Source organism: Vombatus ursinus, unplaced genomic scaffold (assembly GCF_900497805.2).
Source record: "Vombatus ursinus unplaced genomic scaffold, bare-nosed wombat genome assembly UNPS02000749.1, whole genome shotgun sequence".
Lineage (NCBI taxonomy): Eukaryota > Metazoa > Chordata > Mammalia > Diprotodontia > Vombatidae > Vombatus > Vombatus ursinus.
Window position 1 is genome coordinate 27,660,533 of NW_020940527.1, and position 13,501 is coordinate 27,674,033.

General features: G+C 40.4%; 1 protein-coding gene across 1 annotated transcript in view; it reads right to left on the reverse strand.

Annotated features, from left to right (window-relative positions):
* ENTPD1 (ectonucleoside triphosphate diphosphohydrolase 1) overlaps positions 1-13,501 on the reverse strand; it is a 115,715-nt gene that overhangs the window by 25,203 nt on the left and 77,011 nt on the right. Inside the window, exons 3-4 of the mRNA XM_027859794.1 lie at positions 6,095-6,212; positions 1,022-1,172 (exon numbers count right to left, since the gene is read on the reverse strand). Coding sequence (XP_027715595.1) covers positions 1,022-1,172; positions 6,095-6,212 — 269 coding nt within the window. The remainder of the gene's footprint in view (positions 1-1,021; positions 1,173-6,094; positions 6,213-13,501) is intronic.

Here is a 13,501-nt window from a genome sequence, read left to right on the forward strand (position 1 = left end):
CCACTTGTTGACAAAACCACAAGTGGCAGTTTTGTCACTTGAGGCAATTGCTGCTTGGGAAAAGCAGCACCGGCTGGGTGAAGGGACACAAAATGTACCTTCAAAACAACCTTGTGATTCATGTTGGGACAAGACCACAAGGAACAAGTAAGTCAGATTTAGTTGAGAGGGAGGGAAAATCAGGGATCACATCAATCAACAACCACCTGTGCCAGGTGCTGGGGACCCAAACACAAAAGTGAGACAGTCCCTGCCCATGAGGAGCTTCTATTCTAAAGGAAGATTACGACATGTTCCCAGATATAACAAATATAGAATATTTGCAAAATAAATACAAAGTGATTTTTTTAAGCAAGAGGGGGAATTTAAAAAGGCTTCTTGAAGGAGACAGCACTTGAGCTGAGCCTTAAAAGGAACTGGGGTTCTAAGAGGCTAAAATGAGAGAGAGAAGCCTTCCTGATTTGGAGGACAGCCTGTGTGCCAAGGCATATGGGAGTGAGAGAGGAAATATCATGTGTTGGGAATAGGCACACAGACTTGTTTGGCTGGATTATAGAGTGTGTGGGGGGAATAAGGTGTACTCAGCCTGTAAAAAGAGGCTGGAGCTAGATTGTGAAGGGCTTGAAATGCCAAACAGATGTTTGTGTTTTATCCTGGAGTCAAAGGAGAGCCAAACATCCTCTTCCCTGCATCTTGGTTGGCATCTGAGCTCGCACTCCCTTCACCTCTTTCTAAAGAAGTAGAAGATTCAAATTTTTGCAGCCTCAAATTCCTCACCCTGGTGGAAAGTCTTAGTGGCCATTTATTGGGGATAGTATAGAGGAGATTCTCAATTGAGTATAGGTTGGATTAGATGGTCTCTGAGCTCAGAGGTCCAGTGAATCTATTCGATAAATCTTGATTGAAATCCTTGCTCCCACCCTTGGACTTTTGCAAGATGGAGGACTTAACTACCACTTTGGGGACATTGTCTTGAACCCCAAATCCTAACCCTATCATAGGTTCCTAGATGCTGCTATACCTGAGCAACCTCATGCCAGCCGTGGCTCCGAGATAAACAGGAGTCTGATGGTGCTGCTCCTTGGGAATCACTTGCTGAGCTTTGTCCATGCACTGATTTAGGTAAAAGCCCACGTCTTCCACATTCTGGGCATATCCTGAGATGCCAGGACCTGGAGATATCGAGTACACCATAATGAAGGATTCTAATGCTGCTGAATAAGTTCAAAAGGTTCATAGATTGCACTATGAGAAGCTATGGGATAAAGCTGGGATTGGACTCCTTGACCTCCCAGAGGTTTGTTTTTCTTTGCAAACCTCTGGTTCCCTATGTCCACTCTTCTAAGTTAGGACTAGAACCCAGATCTTCAGATGACCTCCACTGATATTTTTACCATACGCTACAGTAGCTCTCCAGAAACATTTGTTCTCCAGCTTTGGATCAAATTGAACTCTTCATCACCCTTCCCCCCACCCCTTTTGCAGAGGTGGAACATCTAAGGGTTTGGAATATTTTCAGATTGTTTTTGATGTTTTGATTGGTTTTGCTGATTGTCTTATCTATTCTTCCTCTTTTTCTTTATTTCTTTTAAAATATTCTTTGTTATAAAGTGTGGCTCTCTGGGAGGGGCAAAGGGAGAGATACGGGGGAAATTTACACAATAGGTACCAATAACATTTTATTTTATTTTTTAAAAAGTCAATGTAGAGGACTAGAGCATGGATAGATGGCCTCAACATGTGGAGTTCCACATGTGCTATAAATCCCTCTTGAAGGAAGTATCCCTTGAGCTGCACTTTGTTAAGGGAATCAAGGGTTCCAAGAGGCATACATGAGAAGAAGAAACAGTCCAGGCATGGGAGACAGCCTGGGCCAAGGCATACAGGTAGGAGATGGAATGCTCATAAATCTGAAAAATGTTATTATAATCCATGCTCATAAATATAAACCTAGATGGGCCTGAGACGTCTTGCCCTCGCTATACTATGTGGGGCCTTAGGATCTTGGCCCAAGCACTTCAGGAAGCATGGGGAGAGGAAGAATGGAGAATGGGGCAAACTTCAGGTAGTAAGAACTAGAGTAAACAATTAATCAATGAACATGTATGAAACACCTACTATGTGCTGGGTACTATGAAGTAAAAAGAATTATGTAGCCCAAAACCCTCATTTTACAGAAGAAGAAACTGAAGCCCAGGTAACTGAACTTGTTCAGAATCACCCACAAGTCAATTACAGAAACAGGACTAGAATCCAGATCTTTAAGCTTTCATTACAGTGCCTTTTTCCTACACCAGGCTATAGAAGCTCAGTGCTGCCTTAACTCTCTAGAAATCAGCCTATAAAAACATAACAGCTTCCCAGTTGGCAATGTCTCAGCCAATCAATACACACCAAAAAAGTGCTCAGTCAGCAGGTTTTCTTTTTGTTTATTTTTAAAAATTTGCTATCAACAACCATCAGCTAAAACAAATTAACATATATTATAAAGAAATAAAATCTTATATTAGAGCCCTTAGCATTTAAAGAAGCAGAAGGAAATGAATTAACAGGTAACAACCAAGAAATGTGTTGCCTCTTTGTCCTTTCCAAGTCTCACTTTCCTTATCTATACAAGGAGACAGTTGGATTAGGCAACCTTTAAGATCACTTCCAGTTCTCAGTCTGTGATCCTATAAAGTCTTAGCAATGGAATCACTTGGGCAAAAAGTACCTTTTTGTGACTCTTATTATATGCTGCCATGTTCCTCTCCAAAACGTTTACAGTACACTACAGGTCTACCAGTAATATATTAGAATGCTCAGTTTGGGTCAGTTTCAAAAGGCCCTATCACACCAGGATAAGAAGAAAAAAAATTCTGATGCTGTTTTTCAATATTTCTGCAGATTTGCATGCAGAATGTCAGCACAAATTCTACTGAAATGAACAGTATGAAAATGAATTAACTTTGGCCCACCCTATGTGTATATTAGTGATTGACTCCGTACAACTTGTCCAAATCCTTTTGGAACCATGCACATTGTGCTTCTTAAGGGCTGGATCCAACTAAAGGACTCTGGCATGGAAACTGTTCTGTAAATTCCATTCTCCCCCTTCCCTGGGCCTCCAATGCCTCTTGACTCTTTTCCTTTTACATGTTATCACTTGTTGGGATGAGATAGAGTTGTGTTTCCAAGTCGATACAAGAGAAATGAACCTAAGATTCCTGGTTTCCATTCCAGTAGCCTTACTATTTATTATACTCTGATCTTCATAATCATAGGCATTTGGTTCACCAGGCAATTAAACTTCAGTTGCTTCCAGTCCTACACAGATTTGTGTAGATGTCCTCTTGCCTTAACAGACCCAAGTCAGAAGGGGATGTTTAGTGAGGATTGGCTAATTACAGGGAAAACATTAAACAGACTATATGATTTACAGAGCACATAGAAGTTACTGAAGAGACAAAGAAAAAAAGTAAAGACCCATTAATCCTACCGAGGATCTCCTAAACTGACCGGTGAACTGATTGGAACCAAAATTGCTAAACTAAGCTAGCCCCCACCCTTGCTCCTCTACTTGGGTCAGGAGCTCTGGATCCATGGGCTGTAGGAATAATTTTGTTTCCGGGAGTTACTCTCTCTACTTCCGGTGATTTGTTCTCCCTTCTCCAAAGCACGCAACCATTAAGGTTTATCCATTGCTATCTGTCCTAACTCCCTGGTAGGGCTATGATAAGAGACAGACCAACTGGTAATGAACCCTCTTTCCTTGGCCTGGCTGCTTTGTGCCCCATGGCTCATGTCTGAGCTTTAAGCTGCCATGCCATAGCTGGGGGATGATGGGGAGGGATGGCGCAGCTCTAGGTTTTATCTCCGTTCTCCCCTAACATTTTTCTGAAACTCTTTCCTTAACGGTAACAAGTAACCTCAGCTGCTAAAGCTGTTAGCCTTTTCTCTCTCTTCCTCCTTGAACTTTCTACATCTTCTTATACTATGAATCAGCTACATGATACAGTAAATAAAATGTTGGAGTTGGAGCCAAAAAAGCCTGAGTTTAAATCCTGCCTCAGATACTAAGTGTGTGACTGCTGGCCAAGTCACTTAACCCTTTTCAGCTCTGGTTTCCTCACCTGTAAAATGGGGATATTCCTAGCCCCTACCTCAGAGGTTTGTTGTCAGGCTCCAATGAGAAGACCTTTAATGTACTCTATAAATGTGAGCTATTATTACTGCTATTAGCCACACCCTCCTCCTAGACACTCTCTCTTCCCTTGGCTTCATGACTCTGCTCTTTGTTGTTTCTCTAGTTTCCTGCCTGTCTGCTCCTTCTCAGTCTTCTCTGATGAATTGTTATCCATCTCCTGTCTCCTTAACATGAGTATTCATACAGTGCTCCGTCCTGTGCCCTCCCTTACTGAGTTCATCCATCCCCAAAGGCTCAATGATCATGTCTACACCTATAACTCCTGAATCTGTATGTGCAACTTCAGTCCCATATTGCCAAATGCTTTGTATCTTCACCCTAATGTCCCATCGGCATGTCACACTCACACCATAGTAAAATAGTAAAGTCATCTCCCCTCACAAACTTTCCTCTCTCCTCATTTTCTCTGTTTCTATTAAGAGCACAACCATCTTCCCATTCATAATAATTATAATGGCTATATTCATATAACTGTTGAAGTTGGCAAAGTGCTTTCTTTAAACGATAAATCACACTTGATTCTGTGAATCAGGTGCCATTACTATCCCCATTTTACAAGCTGAGAAAGGTTTCGTACCTCGCCCAGAGTCACACTATTAGTAAGTGTCTGAGGTAGGATTCAAACTCAGATCTTCCCAACTCCAACGCCAGCACTGTAACTTGGAGTCTCTGCCTTGGCTCTTTCTTCTCTGTCATTCTCTATAGCCAAAAAGTTTTCCAGTGCTATTGATTCCCCTTCCTCATGTTTCACACCCATCTGCTTCTTTCCATTTATACTTAACACAGGTTCAGAACCCCTTGCCTGCATTAATAGAATAGCCTCCTGATGGGTCTCCCCACTTCCAGTTTCTTCCTCCTCCAATCCATCTTCCACACAGCTGTCCAAATAATATTCCTAAAACACTGTTGAATCAGGCCACTCCCCTGCTCCAGTGACTCTCTGTTGACTCCAAGATAAAGTAGAAACTCCTCCGCTCCTAAGGCCCTTCAAAATCTGGCTTCAAACCTGGCTTCAACTTTTCCAGTCTTATTTCCCATTACTCCCTTCAAACCCTGTGTTACAGCCAAAATGAATGGCTAACATTTTTTCAAGCTCAGCATTTCAGCAGGTCCCACCTCTGTGTATTTACAGAAGCCTCTCTCCTGGAATGCCCTCCCTTTCCATCTCTACCACTCAGAATCGTTATCTGCCTTTAATGTTGAGCCTATAGGCCACCTCCTCCACGATGACTTCCCCGTTTTCCCCCAGTTGTTAGTGATTATTCCATCCTGAAAGTGCCTTATATTTACTTGTGTGTTTACATTTTGTGTATGACTAGGTTTTTTGGGGGGGGGGCATAGGTTGGAATGGGGGGAAAGAGGACATGGGGCAGGAAATCTGAACCTGTACCAAAGTTCCAGGTGTGAAAACTCCCTCCACCAATGTAGATCAGCAACTCATCTGTAAGTTACAATTTTAGATCACTACCTGGAGCACTAGGAGGTTGTAACTTGCCCAAGATCCCTTAGCCAGGATAAGTCAAAGGTGGAACTTGAATTCCAGTCTTCCTGATTTCAGGGTTAACCTTTCATTCATTGACTGTGCCACACTGCTTCTCATATATATCATATCTTCGAAGTAGAGCCTAAGTTCCCTGAAGGACGTTCTTTTATTTTTATTCTTGTATCCCCTACCTACTTATCACAGTGCCACACACATAACAGATACTCCATAAATGTTTGCTAAATTGGATTGCATTCATGCTGATTATAACAGCCCCTACGAGGTAGCATCAACAAATTCCCCCCAAAGTTCACTGGAAGGGTTACTTCTTAATGCATACTGCTCTATAGTTATGACTTCTCATGACCCTCTTGGCACCCCATCTCCTTCCTGCTTCTGGTCTTTCCCACATTTCCACACTTTACCTTGTACCTTGCACATTTCCACCTGATGTACCACGCCAGTGTCATTCTCCTTCTCTGCTGGCCAGTTGTAGATGTACATATTGGTGTGAGAAGAGCCTGCATCCAGCACGATTCCATACTGAGGACAAAGCAAGCCAAGAACCAATCAGCCACAAACGCCCTCCTAACTAGTTAACTCAGGGCAGAACACACTGTTCTCATGTAGTCAAGAGCTTCAGAACAATGTGTATTTTATTCAAAGGAGGTAATGGCAGTCCTTTACATGAGAGCCGAGAGCACTCCAGTATCTCTGGTGATTGAATCCTTTTAAAATCACATACCAGCAAGCATGTCGACGAACATAATACACTAGGGTGAGGGTGGGGAACCTTCTTTCCTCTAGAGACTTCTAAAAGTAATAATAATAGTTCAAATTTATTTAACCCTTTACAGTCTATAAAGCCTTGCCGTAACAACCTTATGAGGTGGATGCTACTGCTAATCCCATTTTATAGATGGGGGAAAAGAGGTTCATAGGGGATAGATGACTTGCACAAAGTTACATTTGTTGTTCTGTCATTTCAATTGTGTCCAACTCTTTGTGACCCCATTTGGAGTCTTCTTGGCAAAGATATTGGAGTGGTTTGCCATGAGCTTCTCCAGCTCATTTTACAGATGAGGAAACTGAGGCAAACAGGATTAAGTGATTTGTCTAAGGTCATATATCTAGTAAGTATGTGAGCCTAGATTTGAACTCGGGACTTCCTGACTCCAGGCATGACACTGTATTCACTGTGCCACGTAGCTGCCTGCATTTGGATTCCAACCTAGTTTTCACTGACTGCAGGTCTAAGGTTCTACCCACTGTGCTATGCTGCCACTTTCAAAGTAAAAAAAACTAAAACAATTTAAGAAAGGTTGTTTTTGTTTTGAGAGAGAATGAGAGAGAGAGAGAGACTCCCCTGATTTTTAATTTACTAGGAATGTGAAAGTTTATTCAATAGATACAACAAATATTTTAAAATGGATTTCAATTCCATCATTATGGTTCAAGGATCCATGATTTCATCAGCATAAGAATTTGTTACATTAATGCAGATCACAGCCCCTCTAGTCCTTAGCAGATGGAATTTATGAATTACTGTGGTTGAAATAATTTGTCACTGGTAGCTAACTGTCTGGTAACGTGTCTCTGGATAGAGCTAGGCTGGCCTTCAAACAACAGGCATACTATCTGTCATCAGGCCTATTTATTCTTTCCAGCTTTCTGATGGGCTTTGCCAATTCCTTGACAGAACTTTATAGATCCCACAGGCTACTCCACACCATGATAAGACATTTAAGCAGGACTTCAGTGGCAGCAATTCCATATTCCATTTTCCATAGGCAACTCTGAGACCAAACATAGTAGAATCATTGCTATCTGCACTAGTGGAGAGAGTTTCCTCACTGGAAGTTCCTGACATCAATAAAATCACAAGTCTGGTCTAAAACCAAAAGAAAAAAAATCCACATTATGGACACTTAAAAGTAAGGGTAAAGTTAAAGGTTAAATTGGAGAAGGGAGAGAGACAAATATGGATAGAAGTAAAGAAAGACAAAAGGGAAAGAAAGGGCAGGTAAAAGAGAGGAGGAGAAGGCAGATAGACAGCTATGAAAAAAGCAAAAGCAACAAAGACAAGAGAGAAGGAGAGGGAGAGAGGATGAGACATTGTTGGGCTCCTCAAACTTCACTGTCAGGCCTTGTTTCTTTCTGAAGCATCCCCTGTGAAAGGGCTGTGGGGAGAAGGGATCTTAGAAAGTCTGAGTCAGAGGCACAGTCTTTTTTGACCCTGAAGCATGAATTCATCATATACAATGCAATTCCTGGGGCAGATCTCATGAAGCCCCAAAGGAACACTCACAAGACAAGGAAAACATAGACTAATAGATACAAAATGATCCTTCCCCTTGCCCCAGTGGACACCATGGAGTCTTTGGCTCTTTCTCCAAGTAGTAAAAGTCTAAGTCTCTGAAAATACATTGTTAAGGGGTTAGTTTTCAAATAGCAGCATTAGGAATAAGAGGTCTCCTGACTTAATTGTGAATTCTAAATTCTTTCTCCATGTGAAGGACCAGCCCTTTCTCCCCCACCCCCACCCTCCACCACTGAAGTAATACTTTAATTCTCAAAGACCTGGGGAAGCTGAGGCCCTCTAGAAAATTGTTTAACTCTCTTGCAATCTCAAGTTTTTTTCCCCTTGGGGTGGGAGGGTGGGGGGGCTACTCTTAATAGTACTATTAATTGAGAGGACTTTATAGGTCTCTAGGAAGGAAGAGGTTTACTAGAAGGAAAGGGAGTTTTCTTTACTGTCTAAGGGCTTAAGTATAAAACCTTTCTATGGCCTTTTCTATGTAATTAAAATCTATTCTTTGACATTCAAAAAAAAAAGGGAAAAGGACCTATTTGTACAAAATATTAATAGCATCTCTTTTTGTGGTGGCTAAGAATTAGAAATCAAAGGGATATCCATCAATTGGGGAATGGCTAAACAAGCTGTGGTATATGATTGTAATGAAATATTATTGTGCTATAAGAAATGACAAGCAGGATGATTTCACAAACACATGGAAAGACTTACACGAACTGATGCATAGTGAAACGAACAGAACCAGGAGAACTTTGTACACAGTAACAGAGATATTGTTCAATGAAGAATTGTGAATGACTTAGGTATTCTCAACAATACAATGATCCAAGACAATCCCAAAGAACTAATGATGAAGCATACTATCCACCTCCAGAGAAAGAACTGATATTGATTGAATATAGACTGAAGCTTACTATTTTTCACTTTCTTTCATTTTTTTCCTTTTATTTGAGTAGTCTTATACAAAATTACTAATATGGAAATGTTTTACATAACTGCACATGTATGACCTATATCTGATTGCCTACTGTCTCAGGGAGGGGGGAAGGGAAGGAATGAGGGAGAGATAGAATTTGGAACTCAAAACTTCAAATAAAAATGTTTTTAAAAATTGGAGAAAAAAATCTATTCCTTGTTTAATGCCTTGTAATCCTGGGTGCTTTTAAGGGGAATTGATGGGCATCTGTTGGCAGAGTAGCACACATTAATATTCTTATCAGGTACTACCTGAGTAGAAGGCAATAAATCAAATAAATGAACTGACGGCTACCATTTGGGAACTACCAGATACCTACACTTCAACATTCCACTTCTGTGGGGAGTAGCCAGAAAGAAGAAACTAAAGGTCCCAAAATGTACCCAGGCTCCTCATGCAATGAGAAAGCCTCTAACACAAGGGTTGTAATGAGAAGAAAGTTGAGATACTGTTGTAAGATAAGATAGTTACTTCCTACCCTCTAGTACACCATCATAATACCACCGACAGTATTGTTCCAAAAATGGGTCAAAGAATCTTGTACAAATATGGCATGGATCAATGCCAAAAAGCTTTCTCATATCTCACCTGTTTCAACCTCCCAATCCAAAAGACCAAGACTTCACAAGACCCTTCAGAGTCCAAATGGACTCTTCTAATGAAGAAAGTATGTCATGTTCCATACTCCCCTGACAATAGAAGGTAGGGAAGAAAGACCCAGGAATGAGGAAGGATTCACTTTATTGATACCACCCCCATAAGGGACAGAGAGAGTCAAGACATTAGAGAAGAATAGTTTAGGAGAGAGAATCAGCCCTGTCCTTATATCTCCAAGAGAAACCAGAGCAAGAAGCCTTGTCAAGTAATAATGGAATGAAGAGTGGTGGACCCTGATCAAATAGAAAGGTGAGATATTAGAGAAACCCAAGGGGAAGGAATAGCCACTTTCCTCTTAAAACAATTTTGGGCTTATGATGGGAGGTAAATAGTATATTAGAAAATACACTGGGGTTTGAGTAAAGAGGTCTGGGTTCTTCTGTTTCTATTTTTATCATTATGTAACTTTGAACAAGTCATTTCACCTAATTAGGCTTCAGTCTCCTTAACTACAAAATGAGAGAGGGTTGAGTTAGATGTACTCAATAAACATTTATTAAGCACCTAGTGTGTATACAGCATAGTGCTGGGGCAGAGCAGGGCTAGGGGGAGAGATAAGTTTAAACAAGGAGCTTACAGTCTAGTACGTCTCTAAAGTCCCCCCACTTCAACATTTTCTGATTCTAAACCTAATAAGGCAGATCATGTAAGGTTAACTTTAAGATAAACTCCATTACCATATGAACAGGCAGTTTTCAGAGAAGAAATTAAAGCTATCTATAGTCATATGAAAAAATGCTCTAAATCACTATCGATTAGAGAAATGCAAATCAAAACGACTCCGAGGTACCACATCACACTTATCAGATTGGCTAACGTGACAAAACAGGACAATGATAAATGTTGGAGAAGATATGGGAAAATTGGAATACTAATGCATTGTTGGTGGAGTTGTGAACTGATCCAACCATTCTGGAGTGCAATTTAGAACTATGCCCAAAGGGCTATAAAACTGTGCATACCCTTTGACCAGCAATACCCACTTCTACGTCTGTATCACAAAGAGATCATAATAACAGGAAAAGGACCCACATGTACAAAGATATTTATAGCAGCTCTTTTTGTGGTGGCCAAGAATTGGAAATTGAGAGGATACTCATCAATTGGGGAATGGCTGAACAAGCTGTGGTATATGAATGTAATGGAATACTATTGTCCCATAAGAATGATGAGCAGGCAGACTTCAGAAAAACCTGGAAAGACCTATATGAACTGATGCTGAGTGAAGTGAGCAGAACCAGGAAAACATTGTACAGAGTAACAGCCACACTGTATAATGACTAACTTTGATAGACTTGGCTCTTCTCAGTAATGCAAGGATCTAGGACAACTCCAAAAGATTCATAATGGAAAAAGCTGTCCACATCCAGAGAAAGAACTATGGAGTCTGAATGCAGATCAAAGCATACTATTTGCTCACCTTTTCTTTTATTGTTTCATTTTGATTCTTCTTTCTCCTGGTTCTTCCCATTAGTTCTAATTCTTCCTTATATCATGACTAATGTGAAAATATGCTTAATATGAATGTATAAGTAGAGCCTATATCAAATTGCACACCATCTTGAGGAGGGTGATAGAGAGGGAGGGGGAGAAAATCTGAAACTCAAAATCTTATGGAAGTGAATATTGAAAACTAAAAATTAATAAATTGCTTAATAAAAAAAGATAACACCTTTCCAATACTTCTAAGTGGAATAAATAACAAATATCCACTTCTAAGTAGATAAATAACAGAGGGAAGTCCCCTTACTTTCCTTAGATGCATTGTTTTTATGAGCCCTAAAGTCCTTTTTTTTTTTAAAGCACTTGTTTCTTTAATACTCATTCCTGCAGCTCTATCAGCCAGTCTCAGAAATCCTAATGGTTTATAAGCAGTCAGTCCTTTTAAATGTTACTTTAGCGATCTGTAAGCAAGTCTTTTTCTGTCCTTGGGGAACCACTGATCTGGGCTGCTAAATCTTTAGTTTAGAGGGATGGGAAGAGGAATCTTTTTGTAAGTAACAATAGTAGGTCCCCCTTGAAAACAGGGCCAAGATTTTCCTTATTTCCTACTAGAAAACATTTTGAAATGCAGTTTTAAAAAATATATGGAACTGTACAAAAGTCTAGATCCTGAAATCAGAACTGATCTTTCCAAATACTTCATAAAGACATCAAACCACAAAATCTTTCTCATCCAAGGACAATCCTTTGATCCATTTTTGAAGGGAACTCTTGGGAAATTCCATGAACACTGAACACCAGATGCATGTCTCAGAGAGTGCCAGCAGTGGAAAATGTCTCAAGTGAAATGTTCATAGCAGAGTTCTGTTTGTAATACTGATTGGACAAAGCAGTCCAGAAGGGGAGAGTGGAACTTAATTCCAATGCAGAGAAGTCAAAGCTAATAATTGGCTGCTTGACAAAGGTGTTGTGACTGAAAACTGCATGCCTCTAAGTGGAGGGAGAATACTTTTCTATTAGCTGTCCTGTGTAAGTCTTTCTAACTGTTCCAAAAAAGGTTTGGCATTTAGGAATGGACAAGACTAAGATTTTAATTTTTTTTATTTATTTTTTTTGACTAAGAAGATTTTAAAACAGCCCCTTTCCAAATGCACTTGAGACCCAGAAGATTTGGAAAAGAGATGTGGAAATAAGGAGTTTCCAGATGGAGCAAAGGACTGTTAGATACACTAGTTCCTATTTATATATTATGAGGAGGTTCTCTTTTGAGCCTCACAATAACCCTGTGAGTTAAGTTCTCTTATTATCCCTCACTTACAGATGAAGAAACTATAGGCCTTGCTCAGGGTCACAAAACAAGTGAGGGTCTGAGGGGGAATATGAACTACTGCTTTCTCTGACTCCAAGTAAAGTACTCTGTCCACTGTACCCTTGTGCCTCTCCAACTTAACTAGGATCCAAGAAATGAGGGCATGATTGGCATGTTACAGTGACCTGCTGTTTATGTGCTAAGCTTCCTTTCCTGACAGACATTATTCCCAGCTCTGTCTGTTCCAAGTCCAAGCTGGTCTCCCTCTTTGAGAATGTCAAAGACCTTAGGAGATACATACTTCCCTTCACTCTGGCTTGTGAGAGAGGAGGAATCATTCTTAGGGAGAATAGAAGCCAAGAAGAAGAAAATTCCAAGGTGGAAGCCACTGACCCAGAGGAGAAGATAAGGACTTACACCATTGGTTCCATAAAACAGACAAGGCTTCCTCATGAAAAGTATTCTCAGACATACTGAAAGGAAACTTTCAGCCATGCAAAGGAAGACCCTCTGGCAATAGCCAAAATGCTGCTATGTTTCCCAGAATGAACAGACAGAAGATGGTGGTTGGTGGCACTCCATTGAGGACTCTTGCTTGACAAGGTGAAGACAATATCACAAGTCCATGTTTCTGTAGAATGTATCCAGGTTGTGACAGAGCACCAGCTAAAGTGCAGGCTTATGAACTGCTATCCATTTCTGCTCTTCTGTGTGGGAATGAATGAAAACACAAAACTAAACGCATTTCATGAAACTTTTAACGTCTCAGAAAGAAGCTGAAAATCTGTGGTACTTATATCTCTTTTTATTTAATTTTTTCCAATTAATAAGCATTTTCTCTCCCTTCCACCTTGTCTTTTCCCATGGGAAAAACTCCTTGTAACGAATAGACATGGTCCAGCAAAAAATTCCCACATTGGGATATTGGAAAATGTATGTCTTGTACCGCATCTTGAGTATATCACCTCTTTGCCAGGAGGTGAGTAACATAGCTCATCATAGGTCCCTTAGAATTATGGTCAGTTGTTGCATTGATCAGCATCCTTAAATCTGAAAGTCTTTTTGTCATTACAACATTGTTATGGTATAAATTGTTCTCCTGGTTTTCCTTACTTCACTTTGCATCAGTAAGT